This window comes from Anser cygnoides, chromosome 7 (genome assembly GCF_040182565.1).
Source record: "Anser cygnoides isolate HZ-2024a breed goose chromosome 7, Taihu_goose_T2T_genome, whole genome shotgun sequence".
Taxonomy (NCBI): domain Eukaryota; kingdom Metazoa; phylum Chordata; class Aves; order Anseriformes; family Anatidae; genus Anser; species Anser cygnoides.
In genome coordinates, this window is record NC_089879.1 from 32,895,460 (window position 1) to 32,922,991 (window position 27,532).

Sequence of the window (27,532 nt, forward strand, 5' to 3'; positions counted from 1 at the left end):
AAAAAGAAAGTTAAGATGGATCTTAATTAACAGAAAAGAGGACGAATGAAAAGGAAGGCTAAAGTTGAAGGCAGAGGTCTGCATAAATGAGAAATTTGTCGTGTGCTATATCTTATCAGGTGTCTCTCGTCTCAAATGTGCAAGAGTAATGAATGAAAATGAAAAAAATATTTCAGGAGAGAATGCTACGTTTCAAGAGATGAAAGGGGAAAAGTAAAATACAGTTACATAATGCAGAACAAACTTCTCCCAGTCTTTTGCTACAAAAGACGTGCATTTGCAGATCTTTTATCTATCCCTGTAAAACCACAACACACGGTTGGAAACACAACACAGATCCCAGAATAAGGGGAGACACGAACTGAAGAAGCAGATAAACTGAACTGTCAACAGTACTCCTGGATTACTTCATTCTCATTAGAGTTCCTATGCTATCCAATCTTGCATGGGTTGAATCTAGAATGTTGCCAAGAACAAAGTTAATTAGTGAAATATCCCCAAATTAACTAACTCCCCTACCAAGAAATGGGCTCTTCCATTTTCCTCACATGATTATCTGGGCACTTTCACTTTTCCATATATAGGAGCAGCCCAGGGACTGACAGATCAGGCTAGGTAGGGATACAGACTTCAGGCACATGCATACTCCTTGCGTGCATGCACAGATACAAGCCCATGCTGAATTCACACGCTGAAATTCAAGTTAGTGTTACAGGTAGTAAGTGAAGACGGTGACAGTCCTGCTAATAAAGAACCTTCACCTTTAACAGAAGGCACTAAAAGTAGAACTCTTCAACCACATTTTAAAATAATCCACCTGGAAAAGCATCACAACCATGAATGGGCCAGTGGATGGTTTATGTGATTACACGCTGGATGATGAAGGGGCTTTCATGTTCACATCGGAGTCAGTAGGAGAAGGACATCCAGGTAAGAAGCCCACTGTGGCAAATACATAAAAGAAAAAGTATTTTCATTTTAACATTTTAAAAGCCTGAAGAAGTCTTAAAAAGAAGTTTTAGAAGCCTGAGGAAGTTTTAAAAGCCTGTTGTTAGTCTTATAGAAAGTCTTTGTAACAGTGATTTTTACATTATTTCCATTGGACCTTTTCTACATAGTGTATAGAACTGCTATAGCCAGCAGTAACTGCTATAACTAGAGAACTGCTACAACTAGGGTGCTTCCAACAGGACTTCATGTGCCTTTGCTGGGTGTGGGTTACAGTGGGGAGGGCAGTGGGGTTCATGGTTGCTACTCCTTCCTTATCATCTGATTTTTTTTTTTTCAGTAACACTGTGGAGACACTACTGTATCTGACAGTTCTGTATCTCTGATAGACTAGAATTTCACATATGGATAAGAGTGCATAGCTTGCTTCTCAAGTTCCATATCCTTAGGGGTCCTGTGAAACTGCCTTATATATGCTATGCTCTAAAACTGTCACCTATGACAGGAATATCTATGAGCAGGCTATTTTAAAGCATTTAAAAATCAGTGGTCCCACCAGCTGCATGTGGCAAAGTCACTGATAGATTTTCCCCCATTTCATCATCTGTGTATAAATGCAACGTATGGAATTGCTTAAGCAAATAGCAGACAGTTATTTGCTAAAATTTATGTATGGTCAGCAGAGCTGAGTTTGATTTTATAGAAAACAAATATTCATCTACCCTAAGCATGTACCTTTTGTCAACAAGTGTTCCCCCAAATGAATCCAAGGGACAATAAACTCTTTGATGTCCTGAAAAGCGTATTTATTTTAGAACGCAATTTGGCATCCTGTACTTTGTGCAAGGTTTTTTTTCAGATATGTACTCAGGTAATGTAAGTAAAGCATAAATGGTGGATGACATAGAGAACAAAAAGATCAGAAGCGAGAATTTTATATCGATAATTCTGGTAGTCCTCTATAATATTAATTATTAGTGCAGGTCAAATCCATGGCTGATGCAATTGAGTCCATTGCTGTCAATTTCAAGGCAGCTACATCAGGTTAAGCCAGTTGGGGTTCTTTCTGATGTAACACCATCAGAAAATGACAACCATATTCAGTCCTTGGGACACAGGTCCCGTCTCAAATTTGTGTATAATTACATCCAGCAGCTGTAGAACAACATAGTTTCATGGAAAAATAACATTATCCCGTAAGGTGATTTTAAATTGAACAATGATATTTCTGAAGATGACAGGTCACAACTGATACTACTCTCATCGTTTTCTAATCCCCTTGGTGCAACAATAGATAAGTCTCAGAACAGGAAGAGATGTAATCCAACTTAGTCCCCAGGTTTAGCTTTGTCCCTTAGTTTCCTTTTCTTAACCAGTTCTCTTTTCGTTTTGTTTCTTGTTTTAGAATTTGACCTACTTTTCAGTTGTTATTCACATTGCCTTCTTTATTTCCAAAAACCCTATTGGCTCTCAGTAAGCCTTCTTTTAAGTCCTGTTAGCATTGTCCATCTCTGAAATGGATGTACATTTGAGAAAATGTTATCACTTGTTAGATTTGTATGCAGCATCTCATCTGGCAGAGCATGCCAGATCTCCGGGTATTTTGAGATTTATAGACCCAAGAGATTGGTTGAAGGAGTGGAAAGTTGAAATTTATTGGACTTTTTCAATTCTGTGATGCTTGTATTTTTCTAAGCAGCATAGGTCTTGATATAGAATACTGAAAACCCAAGCACCCATGACAAAAGAAAGAACCAAATCAAGTGAGAATAGGATGACAGTAAATAACTCTGGGTGGTCCTGCAAATTCTTTTTCTTGAACACAATCCGGCAATGGGTCTTAATGGTCTCATAGACGTGTCTAGTTTCTGACAGCAAATTGTCCTTTACTTCCTGGCCAAACCACCTTTTTCCTGGCTATGGTTTTACTCTAAAAGTGTAGACATGCCATTAGCTTTTTATCACCCAGGAAAATCTTGGCTGTTTCTTAAAACTGGGGCCAGCGTCTGAGGCTTGGGCTAGTTGGGCTTTTGATGTTATCAGTAGCGCTAAACTTCTATTGTGAGTTTTGAGCTCCTCTGTTTCATATCAAATGGATAATTTGCGTGTTCTTGATTACTTCCCTTCTGTATGTGATAGTATAATTTTGCTAGAGGGCATTATGTGAAGTAAAGATCCTGAACCAGATCCTTGTCTGGTGGAAATTTGAATTGTTCTGATTATATTAGTTGAGGATTGAATGCACTCGTGTAGTCTTCCTTCATAATAAACAAAGCAGGGGAAATTACATACTTATTTATTTGAGTATATAAAGCTGCCTTATATCTGTGCAGTACTTTAAAGCTTTGTGTAATTAAGAAGCTCAGATTCCATAGAAGCAAGTAATAGCTGGCAATAATTATCATATAGGCGTTACCAATGCTCTCCAAAGAAACCCAGAGAACTCTGTTTATCCCATCTTCTCAGTCCCACTTCTTCAAAACAATGTGGGTATAAAGTTTTGGACTCCCTTCCAGAAGGTCTTTAAACTTGGCGTTTAGTAGGGTGAATTCCAATCTCTCGGAAGATTTACATATAACCTCCTTCTTTTTAATATAATAAAAACACATGAATAACACGTTTTTTTTCTTAGCTTTTTTTTTTTTTTTTTGGTCATTGTTCCATTTTGCTTCATCCAGAAATATCTGTCCATGCTGCACAGTGGTTTCATTGTGCTTTGAAAGACATTGTGTGTTACTCTGACCCACAATGTCTTACAGGTGCCAAACTGCTTAGAATTAATTCCTTCCCCTTTCTGGTGTGGCATCAGGTGGACTTCCCTGCAAACCGAATGTCATTCAGTTTTCCAGTAAGTATCAAGGAATCTCTTTTAAAATATGGGAAAAAAACATCTGCTAAAAGCACCTTCAGACTTTCAACTATGTTAAAAACATGCTTGTCTTCTGGATGTCCACAGAAGAAAAATTACACCCACACACCCCCAAGAAAACAAACCAGAACAAAAAACAAAAACAGAATATGCAGATCTTCCCAGCCAGTTGATGCTTGCATGTCTGATGTCTAACATTATATATACTTAATATATGTAATTGTTCTGTAAACTGCACAAAGAGAACATGTAAGATAAGCTGTTTAAACAGTGCAGTGTTAACACTGAAGTGCCACTGCCATTTTCAATTAGCACTCCTGAAGAGTGCTTTTAAATAGCAGTCCTTTTAAATAGGAAAAATGTAATACAGCACAATTCAGCTATATGAAGTCCTTCCAGTGAAACTTTTTTTGGTTGGAATGTTTATTTTTCGATGAAGTGTTCAAGATAAGTATCTATGTTTATTAACGGTTCATTTTTCATAAGAAAACTGAGAATTGCTCAGTTTCTCATATTTTGAGTGCATAATTTCACCTCCAAGTGCTGTTGACATAAATAAGGTATCCTTAAAAATAGTGCTACCCAAAGTGATTTTGATCACAGGTTTTTAAGAAAATAAACTTTACCTTTTGAAATGTTTAATGTTTATTATATTTACTGCACGATCAAAGCCAGAAGTGTGGTAGTACCTGTTTGCGGTTTCAAAGGGTGGAGCTTTTTGAATTAAATTTTTGGTTGCTACTGTTGTTCATAGATTTTATTTTTGATGAATGTGTGGGGAGATCCCAAGAACTTGCAGATATAACTGATTTTAGTTACAGAACATATAATTTTTAAGGATATAGCACTACTAACTGTTATGCTCTTAATGTAGTCTAGATTCACATAATAAACCTACAACCAACTATGCAGAAAGATGCTTGAAGATCCTCCTAATTTGTGGAGATCACCTTTGTTGTTGAATACCTCCTTTACTTCATAATTTGACAACTGGGCATTTTAATAGGGTTTATCATCAGCTCTCCTAGACTCATTCATTCCTTTTATAGTTAGCAGGAGCAAGTTTTATGGACAGTTGGCATGTCTGCCATAAGGCTAGCTCTGTGGCATGGTTGGATTTCTTAATAAGAATTGATGGTTTTCTAATACTTTCCTGTTCGTTCAAGAAACCCTTAGACTAGACATTGCTTTTTCAATATTTATCTTACTGGATAGTAATTCACTTTGTAAGGATATGCATGAACTGCATTCTTACCTATTGTAATCAATGTTTTAGATGATAATGCCTCACCAGAAGTTATCCCTTATGCCTTCCCTGTGTTTTTTCTTTTTTTTTTTTTTTTTAAAGATAATAATAGACAGACATATTCTGTCATATGTAGCAGCTATGAGAGAAATGGGACAGTTGAGATGAGGAATTTAAATAACAGAATGAAAGGCGCACAAAGCCTGCTAAGTATTGCTAAATATAGAAATGCCTGGTTTTATTTTCTATTAGAGACCTTTCCTAATAGACAGACCTTCAATATGATGCATTAAGCAGCTGATCATCCTTCTAGATTTCTCTTTCTGGTTTTGATATTTGTGTCTGTATTTGTCAACAAAGGTGTCTAGTTGCACCAGGATTCAGATCTTGCACCAGCAATCAGATCATGCATGAATGATCAAACTCATTTGTCTGAGCCTATTTTAATCCAAGTTGGTTATTTTCAGTGATTGAAATTGTCACATAGATTTTAAAGACCAGAAGGTCTTCTGATATATAATCCAGACTGAACTTTATACGCAAAGTAATGAAATTTCATGTAAGAATTCTTCAAACATATTATTAAGCTATGGCTGAGTTTCATTCTTACTTTTAAAAAGATTTCAAAAGTAAGTTTTGAAGGAATAAGGGATCCTGCAGAATTCTAGATGGATTTGACTTTTTGAATCTTCATCTTTTCTCTATTTTCAAGCTATCAAGTGCAGTTACATTATTGCCCATCAGACAGAAACTTTTCCCTCAGTATACTATCTTTCAGGTTTTTAGAGACTGTGACCCAGTACTGTTATTTCCTCAAGTAGGTTACCTTTCCTTCAGCCTTTCAAAACTAGATTGATCTTGATTAATTTCATCCTTTAAGGCACACTTTTCTGATTTTGAGATGTTTTTCTCAGTCTGTCCTAAAAACCTCCCAATAGCTTCTTATAAGTCCCCTTCAAATAAGGGGGCTTATAAAAAAGGTGGGAAGCAACTCTTTGCTCAATCGAATAATGACAGGATGAAGGGGAAAGGTTTCAAACTAAAAGAGGGGGGATTTAGATTGGAGGTTAGGAGGGAATTCTTCACTCAGAGGGTGGTGAGGCACTGGAACAGGTTGCCCAGAGAGGTTGTGGATGCCCCATCCCTGGAGGTGTTCAAGACCAGAGGTTAGATGAGGCCCTGAGCAACATGATCTAGTGGGTAGCATCCCTGCCTATGGCAGGGGGGGTGGAACTAGATGATCATTGAGGTCCCTTCCAACCCAAGCCATTCTATGATTCCATGATTTTTAAATACCACCACCAAAATCGAGTATTCCTGGAGCAGTCTCGCTGATTCTATTATATGAAGATAATTCCATTTTTGTGGCTGACTCCTCATCTGGCTTACTATCATGAGCTTCTCAGAGTAACACTTCGCTAAGATAAGAGTCTCCAATTCTGTGAAAGTAGACTATATTCTTTGTTCTCAAATGTTTGATGTGCTATTTCGTTGTGAGGGAAACAGAAAAGCTGCTTTTTTTTTTTTTTTAACCAATAACATGAAGTAGTGTAGATACTAATGATGTACTTCGTGAAAAAAAAAAAAAAAAGGCATGAAAACATCTTGCTACATGCACTTGCTGATTTTACTGCCTACTAATGCTCCCTTGAGACATTTTCAGGGAAGTTTCAGTTAAGAAATTAATTTCAACCTGCAAAATCTACGTAGGGTTCTTTGTACTGGATAGGCGCCATAAAGAAGAATGGGGACAAATTAGTAATGGGATTACTTGTGTTCCTCTTGAGTGTTTTGGAAAGTCTGCATATAATAAATGTTATATTACATACAGGCAACTTTTACTAGTATGGGACATTGACATCTAATGCAGATGAGACATGCTTCATGTAGGACAAGAACAGGATAAATTTTTTTATGCCATAGAAACTTTGCATGATGAAAAAAGACTGTACAGCAGTCTTAATCACTTGGAGTTTACTGCAGGGCATTGGACATGCACTAAGAAGGTCATCCTGTCCCAGTTGCTCTGCTGTCCCACCCAGGTAATCAAAACTTATGTATTTTCATCTTTTTTTTTTTTTTTTTTGCTTTTCTGCTTGAAAATATGGCTTTATTGTCTAGTACAAAATTGAAAATGTGAAGAGAGCAAGCAGAGATACATTTTAATCAAAGTCCTGCTACCTTTGTCCCCAGTCTTGCTAAACAAGGTTCATTTGGAATTCCAACTAAATTGCAAGAATGGTATCTGATTCCTGTTTGGTAATAATTGTCCCAAATTTAGTAATCCACATACAGTCCTTGTGAGGCTGAATGTTCCACTGCAGGCTACATTTGCTAAACATATTTTGTGTTCATTCTTTTCATATCAAAGTGGTTAATATAGGAGATGAGTGTCAGAGTCAGATTAGTTATCTAGTTTCTGATTTTGTCCCTCTTATCTAAATGTACACCTTCCTTATGAGATACCAGAGAATTTATTTTGACTTGAGATTAAATGTAGAAAAACTCAAATGCCATAAACATGGCTTTCCAACAGATTGGGTTGCAAATGGCAAAGAAGAAGATGTTTATTTTGCCACACAGCATGTTATGGCAACACCTAAACATTGTATGCAATAATAGACTTTTTTTTTTAGAAGAACAAAATTAAAATATATAAGAAATATTACAATTTTTAGGTGATATGCATTGTTATGGATGCTGCTCTTTTGTGTTCATTAGATTAGCTACATTATTTGATAAAGATTCATTATTCATTAAAAAGGTAAGAAGAAGAAAAAAAAAAAAGAAACAGAAAAGATAAACCTGAGATGAAACCTTTGTAGTTGGAATGTCACTGAGGATATACTCAACATTTACCTCAGGCAGACATTAGTTGGTAGCCCCTTCTGTTTCCGTGTTTGCTCCTCACTCACCCATCTCAAGTGGGATGCAGAGATTAAGAGCAGATGACATTGCAGGATGGTGGGAAGCAGTGAGAAGAAGCAAACCTGAAACAGGTGCTTGACACTGAGCTGTGTATTATGTGTAGTGATTTAAACTATTAATTAGGCTTTATCAGCTGTGTAACTCAGGTACAGTCTAACTTTCTGCTGGGGAGATGGAAGTTAGTGGTGGAATATTACCTTCTTGTTAGCATACTGCTGTGGCAGACAAGGAGAAGGCAAGGAGTAGAACGTTACCTCAGCCTCTCAGGTAATTCTATGCATAACATACTTGTTTCACACTGATGTGCAGAAAATTACAGGTGAGGTTGTAGTCAGTTTACACCAATCAGTAAAAGTTTCATCTATCTATTGGTTTTGCTTGCAGGATGTTGCATGTGACTTTTTTATCTAGTTTGCTTAAATACTTCAGTAGTAAGCAATAAAAGAATTCCTTACTAAAGCACTTACCTACTCAAATGGATGCAAACAGTCTACATTTTGTATTAAGTACCCTGGTTTGAATAACAACTTTGATGTCTTGCAGATAAAATCTGTGATCAAATCAGTGATGCTGTACTAGATGCCCATCTCAAGCAGGACCCAAACGCCAAGGTTGCTTGTGGTAAGTTGTTTGCTCGTTTGCTTTAAGTCATTACCCAGTCACTGTTCTTTTATTTTTGATATATGTGCAGAGAGCATGAAGGTGTCATGTGCTAACTCATTTTACTCTCAAAAAATATGTAAAAATTAAAAGTCTTCAAGAGAAGGAGAGACAAGAAGGAACAGAAGTTTTTACAAAGGCTGAAGCCTGGGCAGGTAGCAGAAGGATAAAATACTACAGAAGGACAGACAAGATTGTTAATTTTGTGTGTTGACTGAATATTCTGAGAAACAGATTGTATTTCATCATGGTGGATTTTTTAAAGAGTATTTGTATGTTGTTAAAAAGTACATTTTGTATGTTGTTGAAAAGTACATTTACTATATTTAATAAAGTCCTCATTTTTCAGTGTTAGACCCTGTAACTGCTTGTTTTCTTGATACCTCTTCAGACAGAGTTGTACCATCAACCCTCAGCTCATTTTCCTAGTTCATTTAACTAAACCCCATCGTCAAATTCTTCCTCCTTGGACTGGAGGCATGTTTTCAAAATAGATAATCACTGGAGAATTATTTAGCCTCAGAATATATCTTAGAGTGATTAAAGATTAAGTGGATTTAAAAATCACAGTTTAATACTACATTTCCCTAAACGACTCTGCATATCACTGAATCATGAAAGAAATTGGTTGTGGAAGGAGCTAGTATTGCCAAAGATATGACTAAAAAGTATGAATACTGTATATATCCAGTATATTTCTCTAAATCACCATCATCACAAACGTAGTTGTTTGTCTTAGTGGGCTGGTTATTCTGCTACTTTAATCCTATTTCCATCTCCCTTTTCAGAGACAGTATGTAAAACAGGGATGGTGTTGCTCTGTGGGGAGATCACATCTCTTGCTATTGTGGATTATCAACGAGTTGTCCGAGATGCAATTAGACACATTGGCTATGACGATTCAGCTAAAGGTTGGTGGAAAATCTTAACTCCTTGAAGAGCAAGCAATAGGCAACTGCAGACCAGGTCTGTCAGCACTTCCATAAGTGGGCTTTAGTAAGCCTGATAAAAACTGAATATCCTGTGTGAAAGCTGCTTATGTGGTGCTACGTGATACGCTTTCTGGCTTTATCCCTGTAAGTAGAAAAAACCATCATATATTAGTTAAAACTGAAAAGGAGAAGGCAGAATCCACTTTTATCCATGAACGTGAGCCACAGAATCTACCACTAACCCAAACCTGGGAGAACATGAATCTGTTATTTGGCAAGCTGATTAATGCATTTTGGTCAGAAAGAGAGGGACGAAGAAAGTTAGTTCATTTTGTTTTATCATTACGTATTTGCACTGCAGTAGCATCCAGAGTTTTCAGGCAGAGAGCAGGTATTCACTGTACAAGGTTCTCTATTAGCTCTGAACAAACTCCTAGGCTGAGCAGTCCAGGTCAGGTTTGTGCGTTGTATAAATGACAGAAAAGACAAAATGATTTATATATCAGACACATTCCATCATCTGATTTGCCATGTATCTCTTTATACACTATGGGTGTTCCAAAGATGCTGTTAACAATAATTACATTTTTTAAGGGCTTTTATTTAAAAACAGTTTTTTTCCTGCAATCCTTCAATAGCTATCAAATTTCCAGGGAGAATGTAGTGGGAGAATATTACAGCAACACATCTGCAAGTTACCTCTATTATGACATAGCAGCAGGGCTTTCAGAACATACTGTCAAATCCATTACTTTGTAAATCTGATTTTTACCTTAACAGCCTAATGATAAGGGCAGATGCAGTGACCCAGTAAAAAACACCTGCTATGCAGAAGTACACAAAAGGGTAAACCAATTGCACACAGACATATTGTTTACTTCTCTATTTAGCCTACTTAAAAGAGGGTGATGAGGATTCTTCAAATGGATCATACGCATATGGACGTGTATGTATGTTTTATTGGATGAACATGAGTTTAGTTAGCAGTTAGCAGTAGTTACGGTTTTAGAAAATGCTGGATTTGGAGAGATGCAAATTACTCTTGATATACCTAGTGAAAGGTGGAAAATTTTGCCACAATCATATGCAAGTCTTTGAATTTATTTTTTAAATCTTCCTTTTGGTCTTTGAAATTAATGTGAAGTCATTTCCTACTTCCAGATTTTCTGTGAGACTCAAATCCTATTTTTTTTTTTTCTCTGTCTATGGCTCTCACACGAATTCCCATAAGAGATTTAGGTGCTTACTCTACATGTATTACAAATAATGTATCAGGGAGCAGATCCTTCAGTTGCTGTAAACAGCAGCTCATAAGAATTTGTAAAAAAAGGTTTTCAACATTGTTTATTTAGGACAGGCTCCCAAATAGTCAATTTTTTTAAAAACTAGTTTTCTCCAGTTAGCATTTCCTAACCTGAGTTGGCTTGCCAATAGGGTGCCAACGCAAGAGAAAACAAACAGTAACAATCAATAAAGGCGACCCTGTATACCCTATCACCTCCTCAAAAGAATGAAAGTGTTGTATTGACAACAATTTAACAAGAAATAGTAGTTAGGTTGTGAATTCTGGATGTGGTATCCTTCAGAATGAAAAATGTGTTGTATGGTTACATATTACTTTCCTTAATTGTAACAGAAGAAAATAATTTGCCACTGTTCTTTTTTCTAAATAGGCTTTGACTACAAGACTTGTAATGTTTTAGTGGCACTGGAACAGCAGTCACCTGATATTGCCCAGGGTGTTCATCTGCACAGGGATGAAGAAGATGTTGGTGCTGGAGATCAGGTACACATGACATCACACCTGAAACATTAAAGCTGTTTGAATGGAAAGAGCTTACCCCATATCATTGCCCTGTTTTCTAAAACAAAGCCCATCTGAAGATTTGCACACTTCCATCTTGGGCTAGCCCAGAATAAAAAACATATCTTTATTAAAACAGTTGGAAGTTGTTTGAAGGCAGGCTTTTAAGTGGTGTTTGTCATGGTACTCCACAGAAGTCAGGAGAGCTCTGTCAGTTTGTACTAGCTCGGAATGTGTCCTTCAGAAATTAACAATTTTTTTTTGCTTATGTTTTTCATGTTTTTGTTAAGGAGTTTTAGATTCCTCAGACCATTCATCTTGCAGCCCGATTTGTTTTGTACGATGGAATAAACAAAAGATCTTACCGCTTTCACAGAGCTCTTGAGATTTTACACAGCAAAAAATTAGGCGATGCTTCAACTGTCTGCAGCATTAGTACAATGAAGGCAAATATGCCAGAGTACTTTTAATTCTCCTTTATTTCCCAGAGGCAGAGATCTGTTTTATTATAGTAGGTGTTCCACATAATTAAGGCTGTCCAAGCTGTGTTTCTGTGAGCTAAATAACACATGTAGATAATTACTGTGTGTTCCCAAGAGAAAGATGCTAACATAAAAACTCCATAACCTGACTGATGCCTGTATGAATGAGTTTAACATTTACAGTAGTTATCATTAGTAGTAATATCTAGTTTATAACAATGCTTTTGAGAACCATAAATGGAGATATCAGAGTCCAGGAGCCAAGCTAATATTGTTCAAATAACCCTTGAGGACTAAATTAAAATGTTTTTATGCTGTCATGGGGACATAATACTACATAAGATGAAAAGACACCTGACTTTCTTTGGCACTTTCATGGTCTCCCTTCCTGTTGAATATCTACCTCTCTTTATCATTTTTACATCACAACATATGCTGGGTGAGGAGAAAGAAAATCCTACTAAGTGCTTAACAGATGATAATGTGATGCAGGGAATGTGACTGCATAATAGTAGAAGCTGTGACTAGAAGCATGCGGTATTGCAAATCTCAGGCAGGTACCTTAACTGTTGAATAGTACTTCTTTTATGCAACATCCAAATTCCATTCCACTGAAATGTCAGATGTGAGCTGCAGTAGAAGTTAGTGGCAGTATTCATACATAAAAGCCTCTACAACCTTTCCAGACCAGGAAGAACACCTTTTGTATGACAGAATAGCCCTGATATTGTTTTGCTCAAACAGATCTTTTCTTGATGAAACTTTTTTCAGAGAAACTTCTCAGTCTTTGTCCACATTTCTAGCCCAACATGGAAATGTTCAGGCCCTCAGTAAAAAATTCTTGGAATGCGGTTTGGTTCTCATTACACTGTAGCATGCTGGAGCCTGATCCCAGTTTAGGCTTCTTGGACTGTAATGTAAAAAGTAGAAAGTAAACCTGAGGGTACTGTTTACTTTTTGTTTCAGATGAAATCTCATAGCCTTTGGTTGTGGTGCTTTTTAACAGTAACTGAAGTATCTCTTCTCCTCCTATAGGGTTTGATGTTTGGTTATGCAACGGATGAGACAGAGGAATGTATGCCTCTAACAATTATTCTTGCTCATAAACTGAATGCCAGGTTAGCAGAGCTGAGGCGCAATGGAGAGCTTCCTTGGCTGAGGCCTGACTCTAAGACACAGGTAAATATTGCCATCATGCTGGTTTCTCTCTTTTACCAACAGAGTAGAAATCCAGTCACTTATGGATAGTCCAGGTCATTGAAAACTATCACTTTTTACTTTTGCAAAATGTTATATGTTTTTAAAGAAAAAATCAATGGTGTTTAGAGTATCAGGATTGCTACTGTATAAGCTACAAGTAGCAGATAAAGAACTTGCAGACTTATGATAGTCTCTTTGACTGTTGGAAAATGGTTAACCTGTATCAGAGTGCTAGATGCATTAACCATATATGGGTGATGGAATATTTAACCCTTTAGATCTAAATGCTCGGTGCTGGTTGAAAAAGTGACAGGAAATTTGAAGGATTTATTTGTATTTAGGGATTTAGACTGGCCTTTTTTGAAGATGCACTAAGAATGTAAATTTTTGAGGCTTGGGAGTTTAGCTAGAAATCCCAACCGAAAGGCGCATTGTGGACAGTTTCATAGAAAACCAAATTGTCAATATTGGGTCTTTTTTTCCTCACCACTGCAAAAATGAAGAATGAAGAAGTAGGGTTCATCCCATGGCAACAAGGTGGGCAGTGATCATTATAATATCAACATTGACATTCTGCTGCAGTTTTTCTCATGGAATAGCATAGCATGAGGTTTGATGTATATGTAGCTACAATTTATGGTAACTTTGGATTGCCTTTTTTCCCCCCCCCTTCTCCCTGCTCTATTCAGGTCACTGTTCAGTATATCCAGGAGAATGGAGCAGTCATCCCAGTGCGCGTTCATACCATTGTGATATCCGTACAACATGATGAAACCATTTCTCTGGAGAATATGCGCAAAACCCTTAAGGATCGTGTAATTCAAGCTGTTGTCCCTGCAAAATACTTGGATGAGAGAACTATTTATCACCTTCAGCCTAGTGGACGTTTTGTTATTGGAGGACCTCAGGTTTGTATCATATTATTTTGTTGTTTTTATCAGCTTGTCATTGTCAGTGGGTGTGTGCCTTAACAGAAATGCTCAGCTCGTCTGGCACATCAGTCCTAAGTTGTGAGAAGCAACCAGCTTATCCCTATAATTTTGTGTGTCATTGGTATTCTAGACTATGGACAAATGGAAAGCCAAACTTGAGCTGTAACTTCTAGAAAATCAACCTGTGGCAATCATGGCTGCATGCCAAGCAGAAGGCTACACATACGAAATTCTTCAGCTGTGCACTGAATTGCACCCATTAAAAAATGCAAGGCTTTGAGGTGTGCACTAAACTGCACAAATTTTAAAATATAGTATAATTACCTGTAAGTCAACCAGCAATACCTTTCCTACTCTTGTGGTGGAACTGTATTGCTTATGTTTGCATGTACAAACATAGGCATGTTGCAGCGTATGTCTGCAGCTTTTTAAGCCTGGGATAAGTTTCCTTAGTGTGGGTCAATCTGCTTGTGTGTCCATGGCCTTACAGCCGCTATCATCACCGGACTTGCACAATTTACGATGTGTTGCAGCAATCAGAAAATTACTGTTTCTTTCCTTGTCTGTTATGTCTTGAACTTTCTGAGTACCACTAAGTTTTATTTTTAATAAAGCAAGCCATGGAAGGCTGTCTTAAACTGCAGCTCCATTCATCTAAGGAAGACGTGTACCTCACTTGGGGATTTTCACCTTATGTTTCCAAGCATAGTAGCCCCTTGAATTCTGGCTGTGCCATAGTCAGTCATTTTGCTGCTATCACCATTTTCCCAAAAGCAACACCTGCTGGTAGTATAAGGACGTCACAACTCATTGCGACAACTCAAGTGACTTCCACACAATTTATTTGTGCTCTTCAGCCCCTTTAAACAGAAATGTGCTTTTTTTCTTTTCACCTGTCCATTTCTCTTCCTCTCACTCACTTCTGCTGTCAAGTCATAAGGGCACACAAGGTGTTCCCACTGCACCTGTCTGTGCCATAGTCAGAAATTAAGGTTTGAGTCAAACAGAAGAACCCCAGGAGGACAGGGTCTTTTAGGCAAGCTCAGCTATCTGCAATTCAGATTTTCATCTCACTGTTTTCTTAGCAGAATGGGACAAACAGTGCCAAAGGTTTTATTCTGTGTATATGCTCAGTCTTTCTAAGAAAAACTTTGGCTTTCCACTTGTGTTTGCTATGCAAACATTCCAGCAGTTGAATTTTACTGGCATGATATTCTGTAGAAAAAGAATTTTAAACCTGCCCACACAGGTGGGAACTGAATGTCAAATTTGACTAGGTTTCCATTCACACCAGAACACTTAAGAATTTATTAAATAAGGGGTCCGAAAATTAGTCAGGTAGTGATCAGCTAACCAAGATCGAATTAAAATATCAAATACTTATAAGGAGCAATCAAGATAGCTGCGCAGGTGGCTAGAAGGTTGTCTGTGTTTCCTTATTTAATATCTTACAATTTTTGTATATAAGTATCTGTTCTGATGTTTCCTTCTCAGTTACGTTTAACGGCATTTACTCCATACCTGTTCTGTATCGTTTGCATAAGAGTGTAAATATTTTGAAGCTGGAAATGTGTTTTTAGCATATACTTGTATGGCAGTCTCTGTAATGATACTGCACCAGAAGTGCTGAGTGCTAGCCTCCATGTAGTGGTGTATAAGGTAGCACTGGCATACCTTAAATTAAAGAAAAAGACTTAATGTACACACAACTTCAGATTTTGGCCAAAAGATATGAAAGCCTCATCTATTTTTTTTAGCCCAACATAAAATCTCTCAGTGGTTCATATATGGCATGTATTTTGTTAGCAATATTCTGTATTCAGTTTGGTTGTGGTAGATAGATTGCATTTAAACCAAGGCTCCCATATTGTTCCCATATTTTTGAAGCAGGCCCTGAATGCTCTAGCTATCTAGGTGTAAAGCTTTTTGGTTGGCTACCAAACACTAGTCATGAATGGCTTATTTTACGAATCTGGCTTTAAAGAGCATTTATAGCCACTGTTGCAGCTCAGTGAGACGAGTTAATTCCTTCAGCTATCCCACAACAATCTGTAAGTGGAGAACTTATATATGCATTGTCTTCTGAGGGCTGCATAGTCTTGTTTGAGAGTTATAATAAAGTGGATTGTAAAATGGCCCAATTCTTTTACTGATTCAGGGTGACGCTGGTGTTACTGGTCGAAAGATCATTGTGGATACTTACGGTGGCTGGGGAGCCCATGGAGGCGGTGCCTTTTCTGGAAAAGACTATACAAAGGTGGACCGATCAGCAGCATATGCAGCCCGTTGGGTGGCCAAGTCCCTTGTGAAAGCTGGGCTCTGTCGCCGTGTTCTGGTTCAGGTATGTTTTGTTCTGAATGTTGGTTTTCTCCAAAAGATAGATCATTTTCAGCTTTACCTTGAACAAATGTCATACAAGACACTGTACTAGAAGCTGTCTTGCTGTCGGATTTGGGGCTGAAGAAAGAAAGATGTTGATGTGCTTGGTTCAAGACCGCTGTAATGTGGCTAATAGCGCATCGGCTTCTTGAAGCTGGGACGTTTTACTTAGCTTTCATTTTATCAGCTGTTTTTCTAGACACTTCCTGAGCCCTTAACCCTCTGACACTTACTGTCATGAACGTGGGATGACTAGATAATGAAGAGGAAATTTGTCCAGAGACATCAGTATTTTCAAAGGTTTCTTTTTTTTTCTTTTTTTTTTCTTTTTTTTTCTTTTTTTTTTTTCTTTTTTTTTTTTTTCCTACAAATACAGATTATACAATTATACAATTACAGGACATGAAGCAGAGGCCTTTGGTTTCCTCAGAAGGATCAGGAATGAGTGCTTTGGTCTCTTGCATTCTCTTGCCCAGCAAAGTGCCATACTTGATAATTGCATTGTATTTTTGCTGTAGGTGTCTTATGCCATTGGAGTAGCTCAACCACTGTCCATTTCACTATTCACATACGGAACTTCACAAAGAACAGAGAAAGAACTGCTGGACATTGTGCACAAAAACTTTGATCTTCGGCCTGGAGTCATTGTCAGGTATGGAAACACATATATATGTAAATATCTTGGCGATCACATCTTAGAACTGATTACTTGAAAAACCATTAGATGTTACAATTTAATAATTAGCCTCTTAAGCTAGCATGGAATTGTTCTATGCGCTACAAAAGAGACTTTTTGTCAGACTTCATAGTTGATAGTTTTTATGGATCCACCAGTGTGCCATATCTTTAAAGATGACAGCTGTTTTCCAGTTTCATACACTTTCAGCCTTTGGCCTTATATAGTCTACAGAATTGAAATGAATAATTTTTTTATTCCAAGAATTTTAACTTTGTTGTGAAAAAGAAATATGTTTTGTTTTATGAAAGGAAATAAAGATACTTATTTTCCATTAAAATTCATAATTCTTGTAGCCCTAAAGTACTTCATGTTTAAGTTTTGTTGTCAGTTTATAATTCCTATTTGAACATGTTCACCAGTGTGTTTGCATCTCCAGAAAATGCCTCCTAGATTGAGGGTGAGAAATGGGTATCAACATCAGGATTTTATTGATAAATACCATGATTATCATAATGTGAAGAATTTTCTCATCTTTTTTATTATTCACAGGGATTTAGACCTAAAAAAGCCCATTTACCAGAAAACTGCATGTTATGGTCACTTTGGAAGAAATGAATTCTCATGGGAAGTGCCTAAAAAACTTGTATTTTGACACTTGCTCTCTATGTTTAAAAACACCAAGGAAGAGAAGTCCACTAATGTGAGGATGCTTCCAAAAATCAAATCCGACCGCTTTGTATTCAAGAAATGGAATTTTAGATTTTAAATGGAGAGAAAGAAAAGGATATTTTCTTGGAAATTAATTTTTTTAACCCTCAGTGTCTTTCATTATCTAAGATATAAAAGACAGAGTCTTTTTTAATCAGTATAAGACAACAAAATGCAGTTTACTTTTTATTGCTGCTCTGTTGGTTCTTTTGATAAAGGCAAAGTATGACTCAGGTACTCAAACCAATGGCTGAACCTCAAACCTTTCATGGGCAAAGGAAAGGATGACTTTCCCAACTCTGACTAATGGTCAGCAGATCTCTTGCTTCTAATTAGACAGTGGGAAATCCTGGGGTCCAATTTCCTTACTGGAGTTAGCATTGCATGCAACTGGGGGTTGCTTTGATGGGAGAAGGCTGGATGTCACATAACTGTATCTCGGCCTCATCTGTAGAAGATGTTAACATATACATAATATTTAAATCTTCTTCACTGGGTATGTGCTGTTACTGTTGTGTTTCAATTACCTGTGTTTTTGAAACGTGTTCTCCTATAAAACAATCATACAATAAAATGCTCTTTCCTACCACATATGCCTCTTTTTTCCTGTTTTTAATGTTACAGTATAATGGTTGGCTCCACTTAGCCTCTTTTACTCTTGTAGGATTGTAGTTTATTAACAAAATTGAATTTTAGTATATTTTGGAATTGTGATATAAAGTTATTTTTCACTATATGTGATAATTGGTTAGTCTTTCTGATTAATAGAAACTTGGTGAAAATGTATTAGATTTTTAACTCGTATGTTTGCACTTGACAGTATTCTCTCCCTTACTTTTTACTCCCAAATATTAGGTTACGTTTATTGTATTGCTTACTAGGTTTTATGTGATTTTGAAATAAAATAAAGTGAATAGAAATAATTGCAAAAGCATTAAAAAAAAAGTATATTGTGAGGTTAAAATTTGGACCACTGCCCTGTCCAGCAGTCTCTCACCGAAGAACTAGCCGCTAGATGGCTGTGTGTCCCTCTGCAGCTGAGGGAGCAAGTCTGTGCAGAAGGTGCCCCCATTTGTGCCCGTGCTCGGCTGCTCGGTCCTGGTACCAGTACACTTACTGCTGCTGGAGATGGTGATGCCTCGCCTCTTACCAGCTTTAGATAACCAGTGTATATGGTGGGTTAGTTAGGTCACTTAACCTTAGCTTTAGGGTTTGGTTTAAGCAGAAGCCAGTTAGTTCTTCTACACTGAAGTCCTGCCACCCCACGTTTCTCTCCAAATTCACTGTCTTTGTATAGTGTCACCAAAACAGATGTTGAGGTGGAGAGTGCCTGACTGATGATCATTAAAGAAAAGCTGCCATTTTCTTCTTTCAGTCCGTCACAAACATAACTTTGTCTGATCAAGCCAGAAGCTTTTCCACTTTATTAATTATACTAATGTGCTATATGAACTGTGAGTTGAGCAGAACAAGTAATAGGTTTAGGTGTAGCATCTGATCTCCTTGGGACTTAGAACATTAATCAGACCTGTGGACACATTTTGGCAGAAAAATATGTTAATGTACAGCTGCACTTTAAATAATTGTCAAAAATTTCCCAGGGACTATTTCCCAGCTGCATATTGTTCATCATGCAAGGAAAAAGATTGTTGTGTGTGTCAGCCTCAAAAATATAAATTGTTTGGGTCCAGGTCCGATCGGTCTGCCTAGAAACATAAACTTTGGCCTTCAGTATTAAAAAGCTGTTTTGCTAATGAACTTTTACCTATCAGTAATGTATACAGGGACTTTTTACTAATTAATGAGGACGTCCCTATTCATGCTGCTACAGAACTATTTTGTGGAAGCGTGTTATGGTTCAACTTACAACCCTTTATCAAGACTTCTCTGAGATGAAAGGAAAACCTATCTTTGTCAGGGCAATGGAGGCCCTGCTGTTGGCTTCGCTGGGCCAGGATCTCCTGGTCATAACAGGTTATACTGCAACTAGCAGAAGCAAGCAAACAAACACAGAAAGACACCTGAAAGAGTGCTGTATAAATAAATGTGTTGTGTAACATGACGTGAAAGCAGAACGTCCCCGTCTCAACAAAAACAAACACCTGCAGACAAAACGAACAGTTCTACTCTGACAGTAACAAGAACAACCATTAATGAATTTGGTGCGTTTCTTAAATGTGCATGCATTCCTAGGATAGGTGATGTAAAGCATAAAACATATGAACCATAGGTTCTATATATGCTATAGGAGTCCCAAGAACAGACTCCTTGTCTGGGGGCTGGGATGTGTGGGCGGGCTGGCCTGGTGGCCCCGCAAGGCCAGGCAGTGGGGTGATGGTGCATGTGACAGGCGGCCTTTCAGGCGTGACACCAGAACCTGCCTTTTACAAATGGGGTCAGTCACATCTCCAGCATGTGAGCAGTGCCCAGATACTGAGTTAACCCACTAGTAAAGGATAGAAATGATCTAACTTGTGTGGCAATTTTGCTAGCTATTCAGCTTGTCCTATGACTAGATATGTGTGTGAAGTTCCTGGGCCCCTTGAAAAGTACAAACTACAAATGGATATGCCATGCTACTGATGATAGGATATACACAGGGAGTAGGTTCGTGTTCTCAGGACTTTTTTTCTTCCTCCTTTTTTTTTTTTTTTTTTTTTTTTCTGCCAGAGTTGCTGCTTTGTTTAATTTGTATTTAATAACCTAGAAACTGCAAAACATAACTTGCCCTCTTTACTAAGTAGCTGAACTCTGGATGTTACAGGATAATAGCGTGCATCCCCTTGATCCAAATACATGTAGCCGTTATCTGTTGTTCTGAGCTTTCTCTTGTAGATTGAGATACAGGTTCGGGCCCTTTCAGCCTACCAACGTTGTCTATATGAATGTGCACGTGTGTGTGACAGACAAACACAGATGGATAGAGTGAGAGAGAAGGAGAGCGAGAGCAAGAGCATTCAGGAGAGTGCATACAGTGAATCCGTTTACAATACAACATTAATTAATCTGAACATTTCCCAATGGGGCTGGCAGCAGCCACAGGGAAGCCAGCCCACCCCAGCAGTAAGGAGCACCTCCCCTTGCCCTCCCCAGCCTCCTCTGGCAGACTGTCCAGCGGCTTCCCAGCAAGTTAGGCAATACCTGCGTCCCCCATCCCATCATAGTGTCCTATCACACCACTGCCTGGTGCCCGGCGTGGTGCAAACCGGCTGCCCAGCCAAACGCAGCCCCGTGCCTGGCACCAGCACTTCAGCTTCTAGGCTCCACAAGCAACGGGTAGCCAGGCCCTGATCTACCACAGCAAAAATGCGGTTCGGCTCCTGCCTGCTCTGGGGAACACTGCTTTTTGTAAGTTTAGCAGAGTTTCTTACAGGTAAGATAATGCTGTTCTTAAATATGAATTGCAATTACCTAAAAAATGACTATCTTAATGAAATGAGGCATCCCACTTGGGAACCCAGGCCTGGGTAGCCACACATAGGCAATCAAATTGTAAACTATTTAGGGTAAATCGATACTTGCAGGGTTTATTCACATTTGAGCCCTGATTGCTACAGATATACAAGGTAGCACTAGCACTGCAGCACAGTGGCACAATTCCCATAAACAAGTACTGGTTTTTGAGCTTTGGGGTTTGTGTGTGTGTGTGTGTGTGCCGGAGGGGATCATTAACCAACTATGTACATGCTTCTCTGTTTGTCTTTTAGATTTTTCTGGAATTGGAGTTTTTGCCAGTCCAAGTGACTGCAAAAGTGCAACCATAGATGACGTGAATAAGTGTCTTGAGGTAAGAGGCTGGCTGTACTGTCCAAACCTGGAGAGGTAGCACACACCTTTTGCTGGTAGTGGGAACAGCAGGGCCCTGCCAGGAATGCACGCACAGTGGGACACGAGCATGCTTGCTTTGGCACTCCTGTCCCACTTGGTGGGAGGGGAGGGAGAATACAGGCATTTGACCTGCTGTGTCTTTGACCCTGTTACTGCTAGTCAAAAGCCTTATAGATGTATTTTGCAGTTTTGCTTTGCTCCACATATACAAAGGTGCTTGCACACAAACAGCCATCTCTTTTACCTCACATGTATAAAGTTTTCAACTCCACCTTCAAATATAGCATTAAATATTTTAAATATAAGTAAAGCTAGTTAACTGAAAGCCTCTGCTTTATGACTTTTTGCCCCTACCTTCTATGGACTAGGTATACCATAAGGGAGTGACCAGGCAGCAACCCTAGAAAATGGTAGAAATGGTATTTCTTTGCCACATATGTGTGATTGATGTCCGTCGCTATCACCAATGTCTCTTAAAGCTTCAAGACTAAGAACCAGAGTTACCTATTGCTGATGAGTGCTTCAGCATCTGGTAGTGAGAATTGCACTGTCCCTTTTTCCTGTGTCTGAGTTCAAAGTAATTGGTATCTGTCATAGTGATGGCAGACACTTGTGTTTTGGTTGTGGAGTTTACCACAGTTTTTAACTATCCACATATGCGCGTAGGCATATACATATGGAGAGGAATATATATTCATATCCATGTAGAGCAACTGCTAGATAAAAATACAGAAACTTATTTGTTTACACACATTCACAAATATCTACATTTACACACATGCACACACACAGAAAGCCTGTGAGATGCCAGCATTCACAGACAAGAATGGCAAACCAACGTTTTATACAGAAAGAAGACACACACAGCTGTTTACAATTATATATTTTCACACATAGAAGAAAAACATCCATACCAGTCCTCTCTCTCAAGCCCAGTAAAATGGAAAAACCCTCTCGCTCTTTTCCTAAATCAATTCCCAGGCTTTTCCTCCTCAGCTTATCCTTTTTTCCTCTCTATCTCCATAGAAATATTCAGAATGCTTCCCTGAAATGGTCAAAAAAGGTGGACACGATTCCCTCAATCGCCTCATCTGGATGCTGCAAGAAAGTCTTGATATTCTGCGACCTAGTCAAGACAAATGTGAGACCCCTACAGTAGACATGTTCCTCTTTGTTGGGTGTTGAAAAAAGCAGCAGTAGAGAAACCACAAGATTATTTTTTTTAACCTGCAATCAGAATGAGCTAAGTGCCCGCACTTCCTGAGGGACCAAAAAAAAAAAATTAAAAAAAAAAAAAAATCTCAACAAGAAGCCAGCAAGTAAGGTTGCTCAGCCACTGCTCTGGCAGACTGCTGGGAGGCACAGCAGTGTCTGTGCACAGCCCAGCTGAGCTGCTGAGCTGCCTCGCAGAGGCGGTGGGGCCTTGGGGTGGGCTTTTCAGTCATATTTTCCCAAGAAATACTTGGATAGTTTTACCCACAACAGTACTGAATGTCGGTGCTGTGATGAATACCACTTTGATTCACTTTTAAGGCATAACTGGGGCTGGCGGGGACTTTGATGTCACAGTGACAAGTGATGGAAAAATTGGGTGTTGCAAAAAGAAAAAAAATAGGGCTTTAAGCAAACAAAAATGCTTACTTTGCCGAAGTCAGGTAGAGGGGAAGTTGCTACCCAGCAAAGGTCAATGATCATGCATATAGTTTGCTTGGGAAGAGACTGTTATACTCATTTTCACTTGAATGTGTTTTTCTTCTTTCTATTTTCTTACTCCATCTGAAAGTTTGCAAGCATTCACCCCAATGCCCACAGCCTCTGGCCCCTAAGAACGGTGGGCTGGTGTGTGTCACCATCGACAGTGTTGAGTACTGCAAACCCATGTGCAACAAGGTAATAGTCACGGTTCACTGCTACTAGCTTGCTGGCTTTATTCATTAATTTACAAGTGCTTATTGTGTAATGCATGATTTTTCTTGGTACACTTTTTCTGCCCTTGGACAGGGAGAGGGTGTAGTGTTTGTATTGATCTTCACTGGCTGAATGTTTCTTCGTTTACGGTTACTGTGATGTATCCTAAGACACACCTGTTTTTCCCATCCTTGTTTCCCAAGGGTTATGACTTCCAGTTCCTCAGAAGAAGCAGGCTGTATGAAACCTGTGGCAACATCACTGGGTTTTCCTGGACGACTCAGATGGTTGGGGGGCAAACACTGGCTGTTTGCGAGCGTGAGTAGTTCTCAAACATCTGGGCAGAGGGATGGAGGATCAGCCTGTTTTGTTTTAAAAAGGGCAGCAAGAAATACAGCCTTGGCACGTATGAGGCTGTAAGGGCTGATGCTGGGCCAGCAAACTGCTGCACCAGAAAGCAAGTTAGTTTTAAAACTACCACAAAGGCCTGTGCTGATGAGCACTGCTATTTCAGGTTGGCTTAGCAAATAGGGCTTGCATGGCTTAGGATGTGGGATGGTGCACTTCTTTTAACTGAAAGCATTTATCGTCTCGCTACAAAACCTACCCTGCCCAGTGGCTGTGTGACCAGCTGGATTGGCAGTGGCAGCACACAGCTGCAGTTTATCTTGCAAGTGTACTCGAAGAGCCTCAGTAAAACTGGCCAGCACCTGCAGTATTCACTGTATGTGCACACAATAAAACCCAGCTGCTGTCCCTCAGCCAGCAACACCACCATTTCATGTGGCAGCCCAAGGGTTTAAGAATGCTCCCATTGCTTCCAGCAAGCAGTCTGTGACCATCTGAATCCGTCATTATTTCCTTAATTTAAAAATAAACGTGCATGCACATACACAAAAATATGAACCTCTCTCTCCCCTATGGTTAATGAAAAATACTTGACTGTTGACTGTGTCTTGTAGCTAGAGCAGTTGTGTTTCCCAAGGCTTAACAAAACAATCATACAGTCACTTTATGCCAGGTTGAAGACTTCAGTCTGGAAAATGGGAACGCTGGAGCTTGTTTAAAGATTGGGACAAATATGCCTGGGTTTAGCTATGTAATTCAGCTGCTTCTTTTGTTGTTGGCTTTGATCTTTCCAGCCTCGGAGACGGCCGTGAGCGGAGCTGATTCTGCCTATTTCCCTGCCAACAGCAGCTGCCTGCACACATTAGCCTTCTCTGAGCCCGAGCAGCTGAACATTTTCCTCAAAGAACTTGCTGAGCAAGGCGTAGACATCTCCAACCATGACAAGCAGGCGGACTGTCTTATGTGTGGTTACTAGCACCGAGGATGGCAGACCCAAAACGCTTGTGCCACCAACCAAGTGGCTGTCTACGGTCGGACATGGGTATTTTGATGACAGAAGCGGAGCAGTGAAATCCCTGCTAAGACCTGCAAACATACAGCTTGTATTTCATTAGAAGGTTAGCAATCATAGTCACCATTTGACCTCAGCTCTTGGGTAGAGGCTACATAGGCTAAAACTAATCACATAGCTCACAGTGGGGGCATTTCAAAGAAAGAAGATCACTTTTTTAAGCCTTAAATTTGTCTAAGCGGAATTATAAAAGAATTACAGTTGCTTAACGGATGTGGTCATTAGTTAAACACAGTAATTGTTTTCAGAAATCACTTTCTGTCAAGGTCCGTCTTTATGATGAAAGGGCCATACAGTGACTTACTTTCACCATTGCCAATCAATCACTGTTGTTTCTCTGGTGACCATTAAAGCAATGCAAGTCACAACAGCTGTGCCTGCAGGGTAACTCTTTATTCACACACCTGTGTACTTGGGAGTGAAATCAGACCTTGCATACAGATTCTCAAGGTGCTGTGGTTCACATGAGCTACAAACCCAAAGCTCTGTAGTTTGTTGGGGGACAGTTCAAATGTCTCTCACTTTGTAGTTATGAGCTTATGGATGTCCCACAGAAGTACATACCCTTAGGTAGAGTTCAGTGCACATCTAGCACTCCAAAAGTGCCCTGTGTGGTTGCTGTAACTAGATAATACAGCAAAAAATTCATAGCATTTCAGGCCAGCACAAAATGCGAGAAATGGGATTGCCCTAAACTGATGAGCATTGATTGCCAAAAACTATCTGATATTTTCATCATATCTTCTTAGGCAGAGGTTGTGGTTTCTGCAAGCTGTGGCTTAACTTCAGAGGAGGAATACAAAAGCAGATGAGGTCTGGCTGATAATATGGTTGGGACAGGCTGTATATAGGGTAGAGCTCTAGGGCTTTGGACTGAGTGCAGGGCTGACTGGCTAAGATGCTCTGGTGTCAGCATAGTAGTGCTGGGGCAGCTCCTGGCCCTAGCCCAAGATTTCCAGAACTTCTGACTAGTCACCCCCTCCAGTATCCCCCCTCTTGATGAACAAAAATCCAAGTGATATTTTTTTGTCATTGATTCTTTCCAAGAAATATAAAGCCTCTTGTTCTTTCTCCTATCCATATCCTTCTATGAGCGCTCCCTCTTTTACACCACCTCGTATACCCCCGTGCTTGTGTGTACACTGGAAACCCAAAGCCAGAGAGTAAGAAGCATAAAGAGCAGCAAACTCTGGTTGTTGGCTGCCTGGCATGTAGTGTGAGTGAAGGCCAAGACAACACAGCACTGGCAATCCAGTTTATTTGTGGAGCTGTTGCTACAGAACAGACGTGTATGTGAATTATGATGAAATCTAAACAGAAAGCTTAGTTATTGCTTGCTCGGTCTGCAGTGGAATCCAAGCTTGGGGTTTTGTTTTAATTTTCTTCTGTTGAGCAAACACTGAAGCCGTGGATCTGAAGACAGCCAGCTCATCTGTTTGTGTTTTCTTTCTCTTCTTTACCTTTTCCCTATTCTTGTGAATCTCTCAGATACAGTGGTTACACTGTACATGATGTGTAATTGACCTTTACCTCATTAATCAGTTAAATGATTCAGATATATAACATTATTTAAGAAAAATTACACACTACCTTTCAGGTTTAGAATCCAGTCATTACAAGCAAAGAAAAAAAAATCAGTTGCCTTTGGGCCCAGAACCAGCCAGTCATATGACTATTTGTTAACGCAGCAATTACACCAATGAAGGGATGACTTGGCTGCTTTGCCTGCATATGAACTATAAGGCAGTAACTTAAGTAGTCACTGTGTTGGTGAGAAAAATGCTGTAGTCTTAAAGAAAAGCAAATGTTTTTCAATCATGGGTGAGTTTGTTTATTTTTGGCAAAGAAATCATGAACAAAAATGAAGTTATAATGTCCTTGAGTCTTTCATTTCCAGCCAATTCATTATCAGCTGATACTCAAATGCAATATCTATCTGAAGCACTGAGTGCTTTCCATTATCGTTTTTCTATTGGTACTGAAAATATTTTTCTCTGAGTTATATTGAGCTATTCTAGTGACTTTCCAAACCATCTAACAAAAGAAAAGAAACACAGCATCGGATTTTATGAGGAAATCAAGCCCATTGCTCTTGTAAAGTAACAGAAACTGTTAAATCTGTGCATCAGAAATCCTACTAATGGGCTTCACATAATGTGGAAGAAATAGGCTGGAAGGCTTTAATTTGATATTGCATGAATTGGATATTAAGCTGAAAATTATTTTTGTTATAAACTTGCAGAGAAGCTGTTTTGTTCTATTCCCACCATCCAAGTTATTATTTATATATGAGAAAGGGCAGTTGAACCAATAAGCCTATATGACACAGTTAAAAACTAAAGTAAATTTAATCACATTATTTCCCAGAGTAAATTTGCATAATGTAATTCAGGCAAATAGTTGCTCTTTGTTTGCATTAACTTCAAGTTGCCGTCTGGCCAGGCATGTCTGAGCATTGGGCTATGCCTCCTGCTCCTGCCCCAGCCCCTGGATGGGGAGGGCTTTGTGTTCTGACACAGGATTTAGCAAAGAGAAGAAAATTCATATAGAAGAAAAGAAACAAGCCAAAAAAAAAAAGAAAAAAAAAAAAAAGAAGTAAGTTTTCAGAT

At 38.9% G+C, this 27,532-nt stretch overlaps 2 protein-coding genes across 6 annotated transcripts in view; both read left to right on the forward strand.

Moving 5' to 3' along the window:
• The window catches only part of MAT1A (methionine adenosyltransferase 1A), a 30,882-nt gene extending 12,526 nt beyond the window's left edge, over positions 1-18,356 (forward strand). For 2 of the 5 annotated variants that reach the window (XM_067000146.1, XM_067000145.1), the window contains exons 2-9: positions 8,535-8,612; positions 9,440-9,562; positions 11,257-11,369; positions 12,905-13,048; positions 13,759-13,977; positions 16,160-16,342; positions 16,899-17,032; positions 17,609-18,356. In XM_067000146.1, the coding sequence (XP_066856247.1) occupies positions 8,535-8,612; positions 9,440-9,562; positions 11,257-11,369; positions 12,905-13,048; positions 13,759-13,977; positions 16,160-16,342; positions 16,899-17,032; positions 17,609-17,711 (1,097 nt within the window). In that variant the 3' untranslated portion in view covers positions 17,712-18,356. Of the gene's footprint in view, positions 1-411; positions 931-3,707; positions 3,797-6,647; positions 7,106-8,534; positions 8,613-9,439; positions 9,563-11,256; positions 11,370-12,904; positions 13,049-13,758; positions 13,978-16,159; positions 16,343-16,898; positions 17,033-17,608 lie in introns of those variants that run through there. The other 3 variants (XM_067000148.1, XM_013175266.3, XM_067000149.1) reach the window with 3 other exon arrangements.
• Positions 18,357-18,505: 149 nt separating this feature from the next.
• On the forward strand, positions 18,506-27,527 carry LOC106034650 (uncharacterized). Its single transcript, XM_013178921.3, has 6 exons — positions 18,506-21,140; positions 21,475-21,554; positions 22,622-22,736; positions 23,379-23,485; positions 23,707-23,821; positions 24,646-27,527. The coding sequence occupies exons 1-6, from the start codon at positions 21,074-21,076 to the stop codon at positions 24,825-24,827; spliced, it is 666 nt and encodes a 221-aa protein (XP_013034375.2). The 5' UTR covers positions 18,506-21,073; the 3' UTR covers positions 24,828-27,527.
• The last annotated feature ends 5 nt before the right edge of the window (positions 27,528-27,532 follow it).

What these genes read in the sequence shown, in the direction of transcription:
- LOC106034650 (XM_013178921.3), top strand. Translation starts at nt 21,074, where the DNA reads ATGCGGTTCGGCTCCTGCCTGCTCTGGGGAACACTGCTTTTTGTAAGT. An exon ending in TTTAGCAGAGTTTCTTACAG is followed by an intron (nt 21,141 to 21,474) that starts GTAAGATAATGC and finishes TTTGTCTTTTAG; the next exon opens with ATTTTTCTGGAATTGGAGTT. An exon ending in AACACTGGCTGTTTGCGAGC is followed by an intron (nt 23,822 to 24,645) that starts GTGAGTAGTTCT and finishes TGATCTTTCCAG; the next exon opens with CCTCGGAGACGGCCGTGAGC.